This window comes from Rattus norvegicus, chromosome 15 (genome assembly GCF_021556685.1).
Source record: "Rattus norvegicus strain SHRSP/BbbUtx chromosome 15, alternate assembly SHRSP_T2T, whole genome shotgun sequence".
Taxonomy (NCBI): domain Eukaryota; kingdom Metazoa; phylum Chordata; class Mammalia; order Rodentia; family Muridae; genus Rattus; species Rattus norvegicus.
In genome coordinates, this window is record NC_141548.1 from 105,629,212 (window position 1) to 105,648,764 (window position 19,553).

General features: G+C 44.6%; 1 protein-coding gene across 7 annotated transcripts in view; it reads right to left on the minus strand.

Annotated features, from left to right (window-relative positions):
• Tmtc4 (transmembrane O-mannosyltransferase targeting cadherins 4) overlaps window positions 1-19,553 on the minus strand; it is a 56,137-nt gene that overhangs the window by 12,384 nt on the left and 24,200 nt on the right. For 4 of the 7 annotated variants that reach the window (XM_087585464.1, XM_087585466.1, XM_087585461.1 and 1 more), the window contains exons 6-14: window positions 13,777-13,880; window positions 9,487-9,579; window positions 8,937-9,101; window positions 7,043-7,245; window positions 5,735-5,906; window positions 5,208-5,339; window positions 532-611; window positions 301-408; window positions 40-181 (exon numbers count right to left, since the gene is read on the minus strand). In XM_087585464.1, the coding sequence (XP_087441590.1) occupies window positions 40-181; window positions 301-408; window positions 532-611; window positions 5,208-5,339; window positions 5,735-5,906; window positions 7,043-7,245; window positions 8,937-9,101; window positions 9,487-9,579; window positions 13,777-13,880 (1,199 nt within the window). The remainder of the gene's footprint in view (window positions 1-39; window positions 182-300; window positions 409-531; window positions 612-5,207; window positions 5,340-5,734; window positions 5,907-7,042; window positions 7,246-8,936; window positions 9,102-9,486; window positions 9,580-13,776; window positions 13,881-19,553) is intronic. The other 3 variants (XM_087585467.1, XM_087585463.1, XM_087585462.1) reach the window with 1 other exon arrangement.

A 19,553-nucleotide genomic window follows, 5' to 3' on the forward strand; every position in this document is an offset into this window, starting at 1 on the left:
TGGTTTAGGTGATGGGAAACTGGGACCGCCCACCCTTACCAGCCGCCCGAGGTTGTAGTAGCAGTCTGGGTATTTCCGCCTGTGCTTAATTGCTGTGCGGTAGCTTTGCTCTGCCTCCTCAAACCGTTTCAGGCTGTTCTGAACTATGCCCAAATTCATCCATGCGGCTGCAAAGTCTGGCCTGGAAAAACATTTTTTTTACAAAAGAAAAACAAGAAAACGAGGGGATTAGATGACTGCCCAAACTCAGAGATTTCACTCTTTGTTCCTGGCAGAATGTTAAGAAAAGAAGATGCTTACTGTATTTGGACAGCCAATGACAGCAGCTCTTCAGCTTCCTGGAGCTCATTCCTTTCCTTTAAGATATTCCCAAGGTTATTCATGGCATGAACATACTTGGGATTTAGTCTGGAAATGGAGAGAAAAGTCACACAGTCTGCTACTGTTCAAGTGCTTTCAGCTAACACTTAGCAATCAGCCAAGACAGAGAGGCATTTCAGAAAGTGAAGGTCCAAGCATACACATGCATACCTGACTGCTTCCCGGTAATATTTGATGGCTGCTGTTTGGTTGCCTTGATCAGCCAGGTTTTTGCCAATGTTGTAGTGAACCTGAAAACACAGGTGACAATTTGGCCATCAGCACATAGACTTCTCTGTTCAAAGTCGGTCGTCTATCGAATCTTCTAACTGAAGACAGAGGGGAAGGAACTAAAATATAAATACATCACTGACCAGAATTATAAAGCCCTACTTGGGGGAGGGTGGAAGGCTTACAGGCCTACATAAGAAGTTGTGAGAATGATCCACAAGTCAGAGAGGTCATAAGCAGTTGTAAGCTGCCATATGGGTGCTGGGAATTGAACCCAGATCCTCTGAAACAGTAGTCAATGCTCTTAATTGCTGAGCCATCTCTCCAGCCTCCATTTTTAGTACAGTATTTCACTCATGGTTTAGGAGCGAGGTTTAGGGTGAGAACTCAGAATACATCGATCGACAAGATGGTAGAGTAGGTTGTGTGTCCTGGCATGATCTTCAGAGAAGGCTGCTGCTGGTTTACTACAAGAATGTGCCAAGGCAAGTCTCTCTCCTTATGAAGCTATATCCTATGCCTTCATCGAGCCTCAGTTGAGTCCTGGCAGGAAATGCCTTTACATACTGACCCATCTTGTTGGTCTTAAAAAGGTTAACTTACATGATGGGAGTCCTGTGTCTACTAAGAATGAAAGAGAACATGTTATGAGTAAACAGACCATTTGTAAAGACAATGAAAGAAACAGGACTCAAGGTTGCAAATCAATGAGGAATTTTTGAACACCTTAGAGTGAGGACACCTTGGAGGCTGATGCAGAGCCTCTCAGTTACACATGGGCTCAGAATATATTATGAGAAATGTCAGGTGTGATAGTACATGCATGTGGTCCTGGCACTTGGCGAGTAGAGGCAGAAGGATCAGATTAAGGCCATCTTTGGCCTCATACAAAGTTCAAAACCAGTCAGGGCTACTTGAGACCCTATCTCAAAAACACCATTAAAATAGAAGGAGAAAGAGGAGGGAGAAGAGAAGGAGAAGAAAGAGAATGAGGAAGAAAAAAAGAGGAAGGAGGAGAAAGGAGGAGAAAGCAACAGCAGCAGGGACCTGGACTAAGATCAGAAAAGCAGAAAGCCATGGCCTTGAAAAAGGTCATCAGAGGTCTCTATTGATGATCAAAAGTTCTTCCCAGAACCATGAGTAATCATAAATGCCAGAAGTAATCCCGGAATGGGATATCACAGATCTTTCTTCAGAAGTGAGGTCACACAGGGATCCCATCCAATCTGACTAAAATCAGACAGAAATGAAGACTGTAGGCAGGAATGACAATACAAGGACACAGTGAGAAGACGGACAGACAGTGTGTGTGTGTGTGTGTGTGCGTGCGCACACGTGTGTGTGGTGTATATATGTGTGTGTATGTGTGTGTGTTGTGTGTGTTGTGTATGTATGTGTGTGGTGTGTGTGTAGTGTGTGTATGTGTAGTGTGTGTGTTGTGTGTGTGTGTATGGTATATATATGTGTATAAATGTGTGTGTTATGTGTGTGTAGTGTGTGTGTGTGTTGTGTGTGTGTGTGCGTGTGCACAGTGGTACAGAAACTTCCTGGACCATAATACTATGCATTCATTTGCACACAGCTTGGAAGTGGTTTGGTAGATACTATTGCCAGAGCAGCCTGCAGTATTTGTGAAGATCATACCATTCCATGCACCAAAGAATGAAAAGCCAGAGGGAACCATACAGGAGGATGTTGTCCAGGTCCCCAGAGCACAGATACAGCTTCTACTCAGATGTCTGTGTGTATGGACCCTGGCCTCTTCAGCCCATGGGCTCCTGCTGTTTTCCTTTGTTTGGGGTAATTTTGTTCTCTTTGTAAACTAGAGAGAGTTCAGCTGCCCTCTGCAGCATGGCCAGGGTTCTGCCAGATAACTCAGGATGCCAGCGTTCAGCTGCCCTCTGCCGCATGGCCAGGGTCCAGGGAGAGGACAGACCACTGTGAGAAGCCGGACGGCAGTTATTTAAATGGAATGAGTTAGAAATACGATTCAGGCTTAGAAGGCATTCCAAAATTAGGAAGACTCTGTCTCTCTACGGGTAGGACAGAGAATTCTGTGAAAAGAAAACAGCTGCCTAGGTTGGGCTGAATGATTCAGAAAACAAGCTGCTTCTAGTAGCGGTTAGAGAATGGGGGATCTTTATTCTATGGTTTGTAAGTCAGAAAGAGCCCGTTTACCCAACTTTCCCTCCAGCCTTTGTACATCACAGGCTAGGACAATGAAGCCAGATTAAAACAGCCACTGCTACCAAGTGACAAACACGTAGGAAACAAGTACAAGTACCCATGATGAAAGGCACTTTTAATACCATTAAAAGTCCCGAATATTCTGCCGAAGTTGAAGAGTACTGAACCTACAGTGTTTAAACACATGAAGATTCATGTTCATCCTTCAGGGGATACCTTGAAGTGCTATATGAGCATGTCTTTGTTAACTTAGAACTGTATCATGGGGTTGGCATTAAATATAACATATGTCTAAGCCTTAAAATCTAAAATAACTGCCAATAAATTCAGTACTTGGAATCTCTCACACAGCAGGCTTGATGAACACAATTTCCATTTGGTCCAATTCAATAACTAATATTAGGCACTTACCACATGCAAGGCACTGTGGGTAATTCCAATGTAGGCCAAGGATCAGCACTACCTACACTGATACCTCAACCTCAATCTTTCCAAAAAAAAAAAGAAGAAAAAAAAAAGAAAGAAAGAAAAGAAGGAAAAGAGATTCTCAGTTTATATATCTGGGTCTGAACAATAGCCAGATGCCAACTGTAATATTCAGAGGCTACTGAGTGGAGACCAGAGCAGAAAACAAATTCCAAGGAGAGGGGTCTAAAGAACGTGGTGGTTTTCAAAGGGAGGAACTGAGATCAACACAACTTTTTGAGAAAAAGGAGGAAGACAATTGGATATTTCAGTGTATAGAGAAATATTTAAGACAAACAGAAACTATCATGCTCACATTAAACGGTATAATTGGGAAGAGCTCTGGAGAAAGAATGATTATCACGGCACTTGAAGCCTTTACTTGCACCCCGAGTTAAAAAGAGAAACATGCTCATGATCTAGTGATGCCCATGCGTGTACCACACTTTTCTATCTACTAGGGCTGAATTCACATGCTGAGAAGATTTTTCAGGCTAAGACAGCAAGTATACTCCACGCAAAACACCATGTTGGATCTCTACCAAGCCACCCAAATTACTAACCTAAATAGTACCAGCTTCCCCTTCCTATGCCTCAGTTTCTCCCGTCTGGTAAAAATAAAGAAAGCTAAGTCCTTAGCAGATGGATAACAGGATTAATTATAACACCTTGGGTAGCGCCTGGAGTTCCTCATGGTGCAGAACTGTATAAATAGGGAGGGCAATTAGTGCTGTCCAGACAGGAAAGTAAATATAAAGGGAAATCTTACGTGTGAAATGTCACTGCTCCTACAGTTAATTTACAAAGGCGGTAGTGATTGGTCAGCAAAACCAAGATAAAAGCTTGAAGCAAATCAAATCACTTTTCCTAAGGCATCTTAACTGTAAAACATGAATGAAATGTTTCGACCAAAAAGTATGAATACGAACACAGCAGGACAGACACGTGGTCACAGCTTGTACAGACTTGTCTTCACTCTGGGGTCGCAGTGAGATGGGATGTGCTTGTTAGTTTTATTTATACAGCTCTGACGTTGCTTTCCTTAAATATGGAATGTAGAACACCTCGGAAAGCTCTTTCCCTCCAGAAGGATCCTTTCTATTCACACGCTCTATGCCGTTCCAACCAGCTGTGCCAAGACTGGAGTATCAATAATTGATAACCGGAGACTTCTACCCTCATGTCTTAGCCCAACCTAAGCAAATGGAATCCTCTTCTGACTGTTTGGTGAAGCCAAATAAACACAGAAACCTAATATGTTCGCATCTCCCAAGCACCTACTATGTGCTGACCGCCGTGTTATGGTCAAGAAGCCTAGCAGGCAGGCACTATTTCTTACAAAAAAGAACACTGGGAGTTTGCATAGGTGGTAAGTGGGAAGCTTAGATTTAACCAAAAGTACAAGTGAGATAAATCCCTACTAGATCTCTCCAACAAAACCACCGCCAGTTTTAAAGCACATACACCCGTCCGTATCTAATCTGTAAGAGGCATCACCAAGCACAGAACTCAGGGTGCTGTACGTGTACACTTCTGTGTGGCATTCAACTTCTAATCCCCAAGTCTATCCATAGGTGTTCCCACCTTCACATTATAGCCTGGATGAGGTCAGTTCCTTCTATCACCAGATCATAGATTCTGAAAGGTATGCTCCAAAGGATTACGGTGGAAGCTCTACCTATCCCCAGCCTGGAGATGAATCATCCCTAACTCCCAGTGTCTTCAAAGTGGAGTGTCACTAGCAACTGGAGGATGGCACAGATTAAATCAATCTGATGATACTGTTTGGTTTTAATGATCACTTTTTTAATTTAATAATTTCTTTTAGCTAAGTGTAAGAATCAACTAACTCATTGGGAAAAAAAATACCCCTCCCCCAAGTACTTAATAATGATCTTAACACTGGTTACTGATCCACGATCGCATGTTCTTATCCAGTGAAGTGAATCTAGAGGGCGAGGTACCTTAGCATTGAGGGGACACACAGACAGGGCGCTTCGAAAGAGCCGGTCTTCACTCCGCCACTCGCCACTGCGAATCACACATCTCAGTGCATTGATGAGAAGGATGCCCAGGATGATGGCGGCGACCGGTTTCTGAATAGAGTTGGCAGAGGTCATTAGTGTGCCACACGTGGTGCTTATGGTTCTCTGAGGTAGCATTCTGGGTTTTTCTTTTTGGTGTGTACCTATGTGTGGTGCATGCCCATGAGTGCACAGATGTAAGCACCCACTTGTGCCCATGTAGAGGCCACAGGAGGATGGCACGTGTCCTCCATCCTCACTGTAGACCTTACTTCTTGAGGCTGGCACTGGTTATCTCTGCCAGGCTGGCAGGACAGTGAGTTTCCAGGTTCTCAGCTTGTAGCTCTCAAGCTTGGGGGTTATATGCATGCAAAGCCGTGCCAGGCGGTTTACCTCGGTGCTGAGGTTTGAACTCAGTCCACTTGCACAGCTTTACCCACTGAATCATTGCCCCGGCCCTATGGTACCTTTTTCTTAGTGTGTCTGCTTAGAGTTCCAAATCCAAAGGTCAGCAGCATGCAGTACCCAGCGCTTGGGAGGTAGAGGACACGCTCTGCGACCACAAAGCCCACTCGGAAAAACAAGTTGCTTGCAGGAAGAAAGGGGATCACGAGAAATCCCAAACCCAGAGTGAGGATTCTGGAAGACGAAAAGTATTTACATAGTTGGCTCTTTAGAGACTTCTCAAGAAAAGCACCTTACTTGACATAACAATAAAGAATGATCTTTGTTTCTTGCATTGACTTAGAAGAGATATTTAGCACAGATGAAGTCGTCAGTAGACGGGAATTAGCTGGCAGTGCACAGCAAAGTACTTAGCAGCCAGCACATAGGAAAACCATCCAAACCATGTTTGCCTCAGTAAAGTCAAAAGATTACATTCAACGTGTTCCTTGACTGGTGAACACTCTTCCCAAACAACTCCACGTGGTTTTTAATGGACCCCCCCCCCCCCACTTGTCTAATAGGGACGATACTTTGTAAGTTTAAAGGAAACTATCTTTTGTTACTATGTCTCAACCAGTTAAGCACAGACACACTTTGTGGTGAAACTCATGTGGAGCATCAACCTCTCTAACTCTCTAATGATGTCATGGTGTAAATGAAGCAGTGAGGTCACATTTGGTGGTTCCTTCTGGGGCCCGCTGCGTCACAATAATTTTGTTTTAAATTCTATTTCGCATATGTAAATGAACTGATTAGGACTGAAGTTTGTTACTCTTTAGAAACATAATTTAAGCACAGGGGTAAGCAAAAGAAAGCATTCATTCATTTTGAGAAATTATTTACTTAACATCACCCGCACTTAGGCTTTGTGGAAACCGTCTTGAGCAGTTTTCATTTTCCTAGAACATGTTTGTTTTCTCCAATTATTTTCTCAATAACCCTTTGCAAAGGATCTTTTTATCTGTTGAAAAAGTGTAGTATGTCTTTGGGGCAGCAATATATTTTAAACAGGACAATAGAATGGACCAGCATAGAATCTGCAAAGGCTTCTTTGAAGGGGAGCTGTGAAATAATGGGCCCAACACTTGTCAATTATACTCCCTGTTCTGACCATAAATTACATTTTACCTCCTACAGTGAGGCCCCCAAGTGCTACTTAGGAGGGTGGGAGTGGCCCATGGTAGCCATGCCTACTGCTACTCCAACTTCCCTCCCCTCCACCTTGATTCCCACCTTGTTGCTGCCATAAATTCAGAATAAATATCCTTAGGCACTGAATTTAGCAAAATGCTTCTGAGTGGAAGTTAAAGCTCCATGCTGCCTCTTACCTTCTCTTGCAGCTATCCTCAGAGCACAGGGCTTGGAATATTAGGCCAATTAGGCAGAGCCAAAGTGCTGCTAGAGCAATTACCCTCCAGTCACCAACTGACTTAATGAGGGGGATGCAGCCCATTGACCAATCAAAACACAGCCACCAGGGACACAGCAGCAGCCAGGCATTCAATGAATAGTAGTAATTATAGTTTATGGCCTGTCAGTCAAAAGAAAAACAAACACTTACTTGATGCTGAACTTGAAAGAACACACATATCCTAACTTCACTTCCCAGGCATTCATCAGCTTCTGTTCCAGGAAGCGGTTGTGTAAAAATAAAATACTGCCTATTTGTATTCTGAGCATAGGGCTGTAATCTGTAATTTATTAAATGCATCCAGATTTTAGTACATTAAAGATACAGCCAAGCCAGTGGGCCAGTCAATGCAGGTGTTGGTTATATTTCTGGCCAGGATATGGTTCATTTATATAGGATTACTCAATGCCTCTGATATGGTCAGTGAAGGGCCCAGTGCACCTAATGCTTTAAAATGGAGCTCAGCTCTGAGTATCCTCTCGATTCTCTCTGTAAAGTGCACGGCTAAGGATCTGCGGCTTGAGATCCTTATCCTTAGAAAACAAAACTCTGATGACTGCATTGTGCTACTACACTAGTCTTAATCCAGTGACATCATGGCCCCCAGCAGCAACCAAAATGGGGTCAGAGAGCACGCCAGTAAAATAGACGTCATAATAAAGGGGGCCTCTTTTCCTTCTTTTCATGAAAGGAATTATGTTGGGCCTCTCTCTGTGGGCCTGAATCCACAGATTCAACAAACCTAGAATTTAACCATATACTGAAAATATTTGTAAAAGAAAAATTCCAGAAAGTTCCAACACCCAAAGCTTGAACTTGCTGAGGGGTGAGCGCCTCCCTTAATCACACAACAAAGAACAGGCGCTGTGTTCCGTGCAGCGTGAGGCTGGAGACAGCTTTGAGCATAGGGGAGATGTGAACAGGTTAAACATAAACACTCTTGGCTTATCAGCGGGACTCCAACACCCCGGGATTTTAGGATTGGGGTTGGAGGACTCCTGGAACTAATTTCCCATGGACACCAAGAAATAACTACATGAAAAACCAACCCACACCCTTCCTATCAGCATAATAAAAAGTTGGCTTTATTATAGAGGAACCTTGACAACAGCGAAACATGGATGTATCTACTTATTAGGGACTTGTGGATGTGGTGGTGGTGGTGGTGGTGAGGATGAAAATGGAGAAGATGGGGTGGATCTCAGCCTTCCTAATGCTATAACCCTTTAATACAGTTCCCTCGGGTTGTGGTAAACCCCATCCATAAAATGAATAAAATAATTCATTGCTACTTCATAACTGTACTTTTGCTAGTTATGAATCGAAATGCAAATATGTTTCCCAACTGTCTTAGGATAGATACCTGTGATGGTTTGCATATGGTTTGGCCCAGGGAGTGGCACTATTAGAAGGTGTGGCCTTGTTGGAGGAAGTGTGTCACTGTGGGGTGGACTTGGAGACCGTCCTCCTAGCTGCCTGGGGATGCTCAGTCTGTTCCTGGCTTCCTTCAGGTGAAGATGTAGAACTCTAAGCTCCTCCTGCACCATGCCTTCCTGGATGCTGCCATGCTCCTGCCTTGATGATAATGGACTGAACCTCTAAACCTGTAAGCCTGCCCCAATAAATGTTGTCCTTTATAAAACTTACATTGGTCATGGTGTCCGTTTATAGCAATAAGACCCTAACTAAGACAACACCCCTATGAAAGTGTCATTTGACCCCAAAGAGGATCATGACTCAAAGGTTGAGAACTGCTAATCTATAGTTGGGTAAAGAAGATAACTGAAAAGAAATCCAGGCTCAATACTTACCCTAACCAACACACTGTCAGCAAAGGATGCTGGGTTGTCCACCTCAGTAAATGCCGGTGGGCCTGTTCCCATGATTTTCCAGCGTATATAAAGCATAGTGGAGCCTCCAATGGTGAGCAGGGCCATTCGGAAGAGGAGGCCTCCATTCTTGAGCATGCCGGTGCTCTGAAAGGACACCACAAAGTTCCTGCTGTTGAAGGTTTTCAACTTAAGCATAGCATTAAGTACTTAGGAGGTTGAGACAAGGGGGTGGCCATCTTGGTCCATACAGTCTGCCTGGGGGCTATGCAGAATTCAAGTCCAGCCTGGGCAACTTTGTAAGACTAGTTCAAAATAAAAAGTAGGAGGGCCTGGATTTAATTCCCAGCACTGCAAATGAAGTAAATATACCAAGCCCATGTATTCTACCTCAACCATTTTGACACAGTGCACTAAAAAGTTGCCTACCTTAGAATTGAAATCACAGAAAAATACTTGGAAAACAGCATTTTAAATCCACTGCTACCTGACATTTTTCATGTCTAGGCTCCCGATAAAGTATTTGACTCACCTCTAGTGACTTGTCCTTACGCAGGACTTTCCGGACAGCTACCAGAATGTCGAGTCTGCCTATCACCAGGATATCGAACACAGCATTCAAGCCCTAAGAATCGAAGACTCACAGTAAGACTGGAGAGAGCCTGGCCCTGACAGAAATTAGTCACATTTTCATTATTTAACCTAGACCAGAAATTTGAAGTTGACTGTGGACAAACTCCCAGGTTAGGAAGAGCAGCCACATGTTTAGATGAACTCAATCCACAGTGGGACTCCACTACCAATAACCTAGTGAGTCCCTAGCAGTAATGATCCTGCGGCCTACATTTAGGAGCACCATAAGACTGAGGATAGCCAAACTCTGGAAAGGTCCCCAGAAACCTGTTTTTCCTCCAACCTCCTGTCTATAACTGAAACAGAGAGGTCATACTACCTGGGCAATGATTAAACATAACAAGAGAAGACGGCCATCAGTCCTGCCAAACCAGTCCTGTACATAAATAAACTCCAGTGGGCTGACTGAGGCTGGTGAATGGTGCAGACAGACGTCCCTCTCTCTCTGGAGGAGGCCAGGATCTCTCAGAGCCCTGATTGTTCACTGGTGTTTTCTGCTCGATGGACACACTGCTGGAATCTATCCTCAAGTGTGAGCTACAGAGAGATTCCGAGGTCAGGTTAGGTCAGGTCAGGTCAGGTGGGTGGGGTACAGAACGTGGGGAGAAGTGAAGACTCTTCTGGAACTTCAGTTTAAAAGCTAGACTCTCTTCTCTTTGTGTCCCCTTACTGCCAGCTGTGACACCGCTGTCTAGGGTAACTCTGGACATAGCACATAAAATTCTCATGTTGTACAAGCAAGCCTCTTCAGACACCATGCAGAACTGCCTGCTCCAGTTAGCTGAACAACAATGACCTGAGGTAAATTGTGGCCCCACCTACACTAACAGCTCCTATGCCCACGGTAACGGTCAGGCTGCTTTGACAGCTTTTCAAGGTATAGTTACACCTTGGATCTAGTCTTTACTTTGTGGATGGCTTTCTGTAAATGTCACTTTGGTAGGCACTGTCATCTACTGGGATCCCTGCCCAGTCTGCATAAAGGAGCCTGAACATCCACAGTGTATCTGGCGAAAGCTGCCCCTGTGTGACTGGGCTCTTTTAATATGGGGTTCTGTAGCAAAGAAGATCAGAAAACATCAGAAGCCAGTGGTAATTTGTGGTTTTCAGAGCAAGGATGACACCCCTGCTTAACTCTCTCCCACAAATGCTAGGAGTCACTAATTATCCAATTCACAGGCCACTGCCGGGTTAAACATTTCAAAGAATCCTGATTTTATTCACTAATGTGACACCCATCATACATGGGTCACAGAAGACCATCTCTGCTCAACTGTGAACTGTTCTCCAGAAGGCAGGAACTCTCTTGTCTGCTGTTCCTACCTTCTCGTGCTGTTTACTTCTCTGCCTGGAGCTGTGGGACTGTCCCTGAGGGGAATACAGTGATTGGGGAGGGGGAGACTGAAGGCAAATTCAAGATTGGTACTCATTTCTCCAAGTTACAGGCAGCATCAAAATGCTCATCATAGATTATTTAAATCCAACCTAATCTTCAGTGCTTCTAATGTTAATAAATTCTGGAGCAACCCGCAAAGCTGGCTAAGTGGTAGTTCTATTCTGCAGACCTGGGGAGGGGGCAGGGACCCTGAGTTAACAAGCTCTGGGATGCTACTGGTCCTTAAGCCACACTTTATATTAGTATCAGGTTTCAGAGCAGTGGTCCTCACTGGAAGAGCTGTGACAAAGCTGCCTAGCAACCTCCGCAGGCATCATAAGACAACTGAGGGATTCTTATTGGCTTCTACCGGCCACAGGGGAAGATGCTGCTCTGTGTCTACAATGCACCCAGTACTGGCCTGCCACAGGAATCAGCCCACTTATTAAAACACCCACAGTGATAAAGTTAAGAAAAACAACTGAAGTCAGAAACTCAGGCTGTAGCCTAGGCTAATTAGGAACTTGCTTTGTAGACCAGGCTAGCCCCAGACGTGCAATCATTCCAACCCAGTCTCCTGAGGACAGGGATTATAGATTTGAGCCACCATGTCTACTTCAAAAGTTACTGAATAAAAAACTAACTCAGGAATCTTGAGTATCTTAATTATTATTATTTTTTTTTTACTTGTTTCACATGCATGAGTATTTGGCTACACGTGTGTGTATGTACCACACTCATGCATGGTGCCCTTGGAAAGTCCCTCGGAGGTGCCAGACACAGGTGCTAGGAACTGAACCCGGTCTGCATAGCAGCAACCAAGTGGTTTAATTGCTGAGCCATCTCTAGCTTTAGACTTAAGTGTCTTTACATAGGAATTCTTTTTCATATCCTAGCTTGCCGACTTCTGTCTTACAGACGGGACTCAATAAAACCACGAATCTTTGCTTTGAGTTGTGTCTGACTGTTCCTCTCTCCCAGTTTTAGTCAACTACCACATTTCTTCCCTTTTTTGGGGGTTGGGGGTGGGGGAACTTATATCCTTAGTTTCACAGTTTTCCTATAATGATACAAGGCCAAAAAAAGCTTTATGGGAGGAGGAGGGAAGTGGGCTTTTTAAAGTGTCTCTGTCTCTCAGATTCAACCCCAGTCTCTATTCAGAGCAGACCTAGAAGTGGTGTGCCTACCTGCTTAGGGAGCCCTCACCTGCCTGCTTTAGCACTAGTCATAGAGGCTGTGACACAGCATAATACACTCAACACACAGCTCAGTAGCATCCACACGAGGTGCCATTTAATGCCTGGTTCTCTCTCCCATTAACAGACTCATGAGAATTGGCTCCATGAGCACGGTTTCACTTAGAGTTTACCAAACAGAATGTCGTTCCCCATAATTTAAAGACAGTGAGGGCCATACATGTCCTATACATACAAACAGGCTTCCATTCCCAGAATTGTAAAATAGAAAGAGCCTTCTAGAAAATTTATTTGGGCGGACGAGCATGTTGTCCTTGGTGTGCGTATGGAGGTCAGAGGTCAACTAGTTAGTCAGTCCTGTCCTTCCAATCATGTGGGTCCCAAGGATCAAACTCAGATCATCAGACTTCACCTTTACCTACTGAGCTATCTCACTGGCTCCCACATGCCTTTTTAAATACTAGACTAACTAGGTCAAGGCTTCTTAAACTATGGGTAACAACCCCATGTGAGACTGCATAATGCACTGTGAAAACCTAGCAACCTAAGTTTCTGAATACACAATAACCAGAAATTAATCAAAATCAAAACACACCATGACTCTTAGGTGCATTAAGGGTTCACTGTACAACTCCACAGAAGCCTGGGTTCTGAACACAGAGCATGCATTCCTGGTACACCGTGCACAACTGTCGCACCACGCAATGCCTGGAACACCTGTTATACAGTCTCTTTGAATACCAAGTTCTCTGCTCTCACTGAATCATAATGGTTTAAAGGTGGAAGATAAACACTTTTAATTTTTCGTACTATCATTCAAAGACATTTAAGTATCAAATTAAGTGTTTTGCTGGATTGGATTTTGTTAGGCAAAAATGCACATCCCTCTCATAGGATGCAAAATTTACTTTGTTGAATAGATGGTAAAAGATTATGGTACACCAAAGGATTGCTTTAAAATAAGTTTATGACTCACCATCAGTAAGTGATTGGTTTTTAAGCCTATCTTTATATTCCTATAGTACACATACCCTGGGTTGTATAAAAATGTCTTAGGTAGAAATAGGCTGTGAATGCACAAGGTTGAAGAAGCCTGGGGCTGAGGATTCAGATCAGTGATGCGATCAATGCTTGCCTAGCAGGCATAAGGCTATAGACTCACAGAAGCAAAAACGAGCCCTGAACTAGCACTGTTGATTGGGTCAAAGTATCTCATGTCTCATTTTTGGGTGAGACAAAGAGACAGGCTTCTGGAGGCTGGCAAATTTCCTTGTTGTATGCAGGACTGGTAACTGTGAGAGTGTCCCAGGAAACTGGACCATTCTTTTACCTATTCTTAAGGGACCACCCTACAAGGAGGAAACATGCCCCTCTCACTAAGAACTTCCCAAAGATCAATTCACACCACTCACTACTCATAGTCAGAAGAACCCATCAATTCTCTATCTGAAACACTGACACTGTGGCAGGCAAGACCACTGACCCAAGGCTAAAACCTCAGACTGGTGATGGCACACAGAAGCAGAGGAGGCCATGGGAGTGGGATGGCCCATAGTGCCCCTCTTGGAGGGAGTGGATGAATACAAAAGACAGGCCCTATCTGTGTTTGAGGTCTTACCAGCACGGTGACTCCTTGCTCTTTGCACAGCATGGCCACTGCTCCCAGAAAGATACTCAGCAATACCCAGAAGGTGGAAGAGTGTGTTCCCTCCTTGTTACCTGCTGGTGAGTAACAAACACATAAGTCAAGTTATAAGTTCCATCTTGCTAGCACCAAGAACTAAAATCCCAGACATGCATTGCATAGAATCACTATCTGAAACCAAGTCCGAGTTGGTCCCCAAGAGGTCAATGAGCATTTCTGTACTTGGGCAATTCCCTCTATAAAGGACACGTGTCCCATCTCAAGGCATTGAGAAGTGTTGTAAATAAGCTTACAAAGTGCCACAACCCGGAGAGTCCCCACGGAAACAAGTTCCTTCTTCCCTACCTGCCCACCCCTACAGGACCATTCTAACGGGCGGTGCTGAGAACTCAAGACTGCAAACAATCCACCCGATTGCAGAATGACTCCAACGGTCCCCACTGCTACCAAGAAGAGCAGCTCAGAATGCTCGCACACCTTCCGATCCGTTATGCCAGGGATGTAAGGACTGGGTCCTATACACCAGAGCGCTTAGGCTGGGTCTGCTCCTCTCCCTCTGACCCTACCACCAGAGGGTGCATGACTACTGCTGGATGGCTTGCCCAGACTATGCACAAGTAGAGGCCATGAGTCTGTTTGGGCTACAACTGTTATGGGGACTTAGCATCAATAGCAAGCCAAAATACCACTCAAATATATATTGACGAGAAACCGGGGAGGTCAGGCATGGCAGCTGATGATCACCAAGTTGCCTTCTGAGGAGGCAGGTATACTTCCATTGCTGTCTGTGGTCAGTAAAAAAATACAATCTCGTGGCCAAAGCCAAACAGCTGGAAGGAGACATTATCACAGGTAGCCCTCATTCCTGGCAGGTCTTTGAAGCCCCCAGCCCTCATCTAAGTGAACAAGCACTGCATCTTCTTAGGAGAACCACTTATTAGCGTGTCTAGGTACCACTACAAGGACTTTAAATCTGACTGCTGCTATGCTGGTCATTACTAACACACAGCATCTGGCGAGTTACTTCTTCTGTTTACTTCCCTCATCTACAAGAAGGGGTAATAAACGTAACTCAGGAAATGAGAGGGAAGAGATAGAGTGGAATGGCTTGCCACTATGTTATAGATTCCACCAGAGCAAAAAAATGCACTCTGGAAAAATCTGTAAGAAAGTAACTGTAGTAGTGAGTGAATAAAAAAAAAAAAAATAGAGCAGGTGAGAAAGTTACATTCCTCACTGCAGACCCTAGTTCTTAGCCATACGTATGTACAAAAACCACATCAAACACTCAACACCATAAAAGAAAATCACCCAGTATGGTGTGGAAACCAGAGGTCAGCTGATAAACGTTGCATGCAAACCACTGCAACACCCTCAGGTCAGATGATGAGGTTCATGGACCTTCACGTAGCTGTCCTGGGGATTGACTGGTAAATCACTCTGGCATAAAATGTGCCAAGCACGCAGTGTAGTCTTTAAAGTACACTATGATACTTATTAAATTGCTCACTCCAGAAGCCAACATTTAGAAGCCTGTGTGTGTGTGTGTGTGTGTGTGTGTGTGTGTGTGTGTGTGTGTGTGTGTTCACATGCATGATGCATACCCTAGCTGGATAAAAGCGTTGTGATTTATTAAGGACTGACTGGCAAAGCCCCAGGATGGAAGTCTTTCATGTCTTGCCAATAACCACTGGTACCTTGAGTGCACTGGAGGTGATCTCAACCTCATGCTCCCTGGATGTGGGCTGAGATACCTGTCAAGGTGATGAAGTCTACAGACAGCTGAACCTCTTGGAAGCTCAAAAAGTCGGGAGCAGCACCACTTTCTGCCTTCGGGCTGAGGGTAACCCTTGTGAGGACGGCTTTCATTAGTGGCCTTGCTCCTGTGACCACCTGGCACCCCTCTAGGTTCTATGGTCTATATTCCAACCCACGCACAGTAGCCAACTCAACAGATTCTCACTTTGCTTTGCTTGCCTGTTCCCTTGGGCTAGCATGCCTCTGGCAAAATCCTACCCTTTCTTACAAAGCTGTCAAATGTCACTTAAGCTGCGAAGCCACACCCCCCCCATCCTCCCAGGCAGTCTCCCTTCCAAATTCACTTGCTTTACTCCAGCAAGTGGCCTGCCTGTCTGATTGCCTGTGGGTAAGCATCCCTAAATGACCCCTCAGATTAAGTTAGGAGGAGCTGGAGACTATGAATTGTGGGTAATCATAACCCACAACCCTCTGTGAAACTCTCTGGTGTATCACAGACACTGGGTTTTCTGTTATTGCTGCAGATGAGAATTTCTCAACATTGGACACTTGGTTGTTTCATGCTCTGTTGTGGAGACAATGCTATACGTCACAGGAAATATAGGTGCCTTTCTACTCATTAGACAGTAGCACCTCTATGCAACTGGGTTACAGATACTGTCAAATGACCTTTGTGAGGGGAATTATGCCAACCGGGAGACATTGCCCTAAACCAATGCTCCTTAGGGTTCAGACCTCAGAGCCTGAGCTTGGATCTTGCTAAAAATGCAGAGTTATAACCTACCCAGGCCTCTTGAGTCAGGAATCCTGAGGATGGCGAGTAGCAAGCCACATGCCCTTTTAACAAGCTTCTCAGAGCTTTTGAACACTCTATAACCTCCAATATCACCCTTGGTAGCAAGCTTGCATTTAGCTACATTGCCGGCACCCTGCTTGGCTTGGAGGAGCAACTGAGAACTGTACTGACCAAATAGCAGCAGTACCCAACAGACTCTGGAGTGGTAACACACGCTGGGTGGATGAAAAGAACCCTTTCCAGGATGCTTCCAGCAGGGGGCCACCTGGCCTTGACTTGAATAACGTCAGCGCAGGCCTGAACATCTCACAACAACCCATTTCGCTCTTAAGCTCTAGTCCATTAGGAATATTATTCCTTAGGCTGAGCACAAGCTTGCCTTTCTAAATTTCATGGCTTAGCTCCAAGTTGTTCAGGTGGCAGAGGGTCTGGAAGTCAGCATTTCTCCACTAAGAACCATTAGAGTTGTATTTATCTGGTTCTATCCAACAAATGAAGAAAGGTTTTATTACTTTTTTTTTAAATCACATATATCGGTAATACCAAAAGATCACAGTTAGAACCACCACCGTTTTCAGATGCTTCCACCCTAAGCAGGATTCCGATTTGAGGCTCTGTGTATTCCAGGTCTAGCATGAGGAGCTCCACCTTCATGCCTATCATACTTGCATCCACTGAGCAGAGCCTCCCTGTCCTACAGAAGCCAGTCATTCTGTTCTATTCTGCTTCATGATGTTACCTGGACCTGGATTTTGTTTTTGTTTTATTTTTAATTGTTAAAACTTTATATAAAGGGCTTGCAAATAAAAGACATTATTACCCAGTGAGCTTAGCCAGGCCCAAAGTCCGTGATCTCCATGAGCTTCCATGGATTTTACCTCCTTCACTGCCAATTCTATTTTACCTATATTTTTACGGACTTGACTTGTAGATCATTCTCGCTTCATACTTCTCACCTAAACGTAACGCGACCCCCTGAACTCTTTAACTTCAAAATCACATCTCCAGATCATTTTAAGTCTCCTTAGGAGAACGGAATTGCTTTGCCTTCTTCTTAAATATAATGTGGATGAAATTTCCCCCACAGGGGTGTAAGAGGAAACAAATTCCTAGCTCCTCCACTAAAACACAGACAACTCTCGGAGGCGCCCTGTTAACACAAAGCCAAATACTACGCGTACGTGAAAACGGAGGGCTCACATCCCACTCTTCTTGTCTAGAATCCAAAAACAGCCTTCTTCGCAGATGGCTGACATACTCAGTGAGCTGCATGAAAACAAGACAGAAAACACAGCCTCTGGCTTCATCGCGCTTTCCCCCCTGGGGTCACTCCTGAGCTGTAGTATACCTTTCGTGCAGGTTGGGCTTCGTCAGCTTGGCACAATCCTAACATATCTGGGAAGAGGGGATCTTATTTGAGAGACTGCCTCCATCAGATTGGTCTGAAGGCAGCAAGTCTTTTGGGTACTGTCTTGACTGATGATGGATGTGGGCAGGCCAGCTCACTGTGAACAGCGTTGTTCCTGAGCTGGTGGTCACGGGTTGCATGGACAAGCAGGCTGTACAGTATTTTTTATTATCTCTGCTTCAGCTCCTGCCTCCAGGTTCCTGCCTGGAGCTCCTGCCCTGACTTTCAAGGATGGGTGGATGGTTGTAGAGAGCAAAAAGGCCTTGTGCACATGCATAAGCACAGGAGAAGCAAGGAAAGCTGAACCCACAGGTTACCTCTTCAATGGAATGAGGTGCTTAGCTGCTCTTCCTGGAGTGCATGTAGTTTTATAACCTGGTGATCCTTTGCTATCTGATGTGATGGGCTCAGCTCATATCTTCCAGAATTTTTGTTCTGACTTATCCCAGGCCCTTTCCCCCTAAGTCTTGAGCACTGTGCTTAGATGCTGAACCATTCTTAGGAGCAATGCCACTTGTGGGCCAGGCCAATCCTGACACCCACAGGAATCATGTTTGCCTCAGGCAAGCTCCCTAGACCCTAACTTCTTGGTCTCTATCTCCAGGTCGGTAGCACCCATACTTGTGAAAGAAGCCAGATGTACTTTGTATCTCAATAAAAATGTCTTAAACTGCTGTGCACTTGGGACTCAGTTGTTACCAAAATTCTCTTTCCCAAAACAGTGCTGTGCTTAAACATGGCTAAAGTAAAATGACCTGGGCCAGACTCTAGAGGCCCTGGTCCAGCACCAGTTACGATAAAATCCAGCTGAGCCCAGTTTCATTCTTACCTTACCCTGACGGTTTTTTGATCACCACAGACTGTGATGTGGAAGTGCAAACTGAAACAAACCCTTTCCTCTCCATGCTGCTTTCTGGCCATTCTTTATCACAGCAACAGAAGCACTTAAACCTCCTCCAGTCTCCAGGTCTTCACCGCAATCGTCCCTTAGGCTTCTGACATCATATGCCCAGGACAAAAACCTGCCTGGTGAAGACACTTCTCTGCCTGAAGTTGCTTCAGCTCCAGTAACCAAAATTAGTGGCAATTCAGATCAAAGGCAGCACTTCAATGGTCAGTTATTAGCCCAGTTGACAGCCTCACCTGCAGAGCTAGCCCCAGACCTGCTACTGTATAAAAGTGAGTCATTAACGCTAACGAGCACTTGGGCTTTATCTAGTCCCAGCTGAGATGTGCTGTACTGCCACACAAGAGTCTGAAGACTTCTGTGTGAACCAAAAAAAAAAAAAAATGCATTTCACATTTTTATAATGATTCCATATAAAATTGTATTTTTTATAGTCTAAAATTCATCTCGCTGCTCTTTTTTTTTTTTTTTTTTTTTTGGAGACAGGGACACTTATACCCCAGCCAGGCCTCAGACTCACTATGTAGCAGAGGATGACTTTTGACTTCTGATCCTCTTGCTTCTGTCTTTGGAGGGTTGAGATGACAGCTCTGATCCTTGTGGACTTGGAGCCCGAACCCAAGGCTTTATGCATGGTTTGCAGGCACCCTAGCAACTAAGCTACATTCCAGGCCCATTTGTTTCTGGAACTTAAACAGCAGAAACTGAAAAGAACAAGTACGGCCCCCGTTAGGTTTCTATACATGGCAGTGTCTACAGACCTCAGAATCAGCCTTGGCTCACATGTGAAACTCCCAGCACATTGCTATGTCTGTATTCCAACCACACCCCTGAGATCTTTCGAAGTATGAAATGAGTCTGCTGATTTAAATCAGACGTTT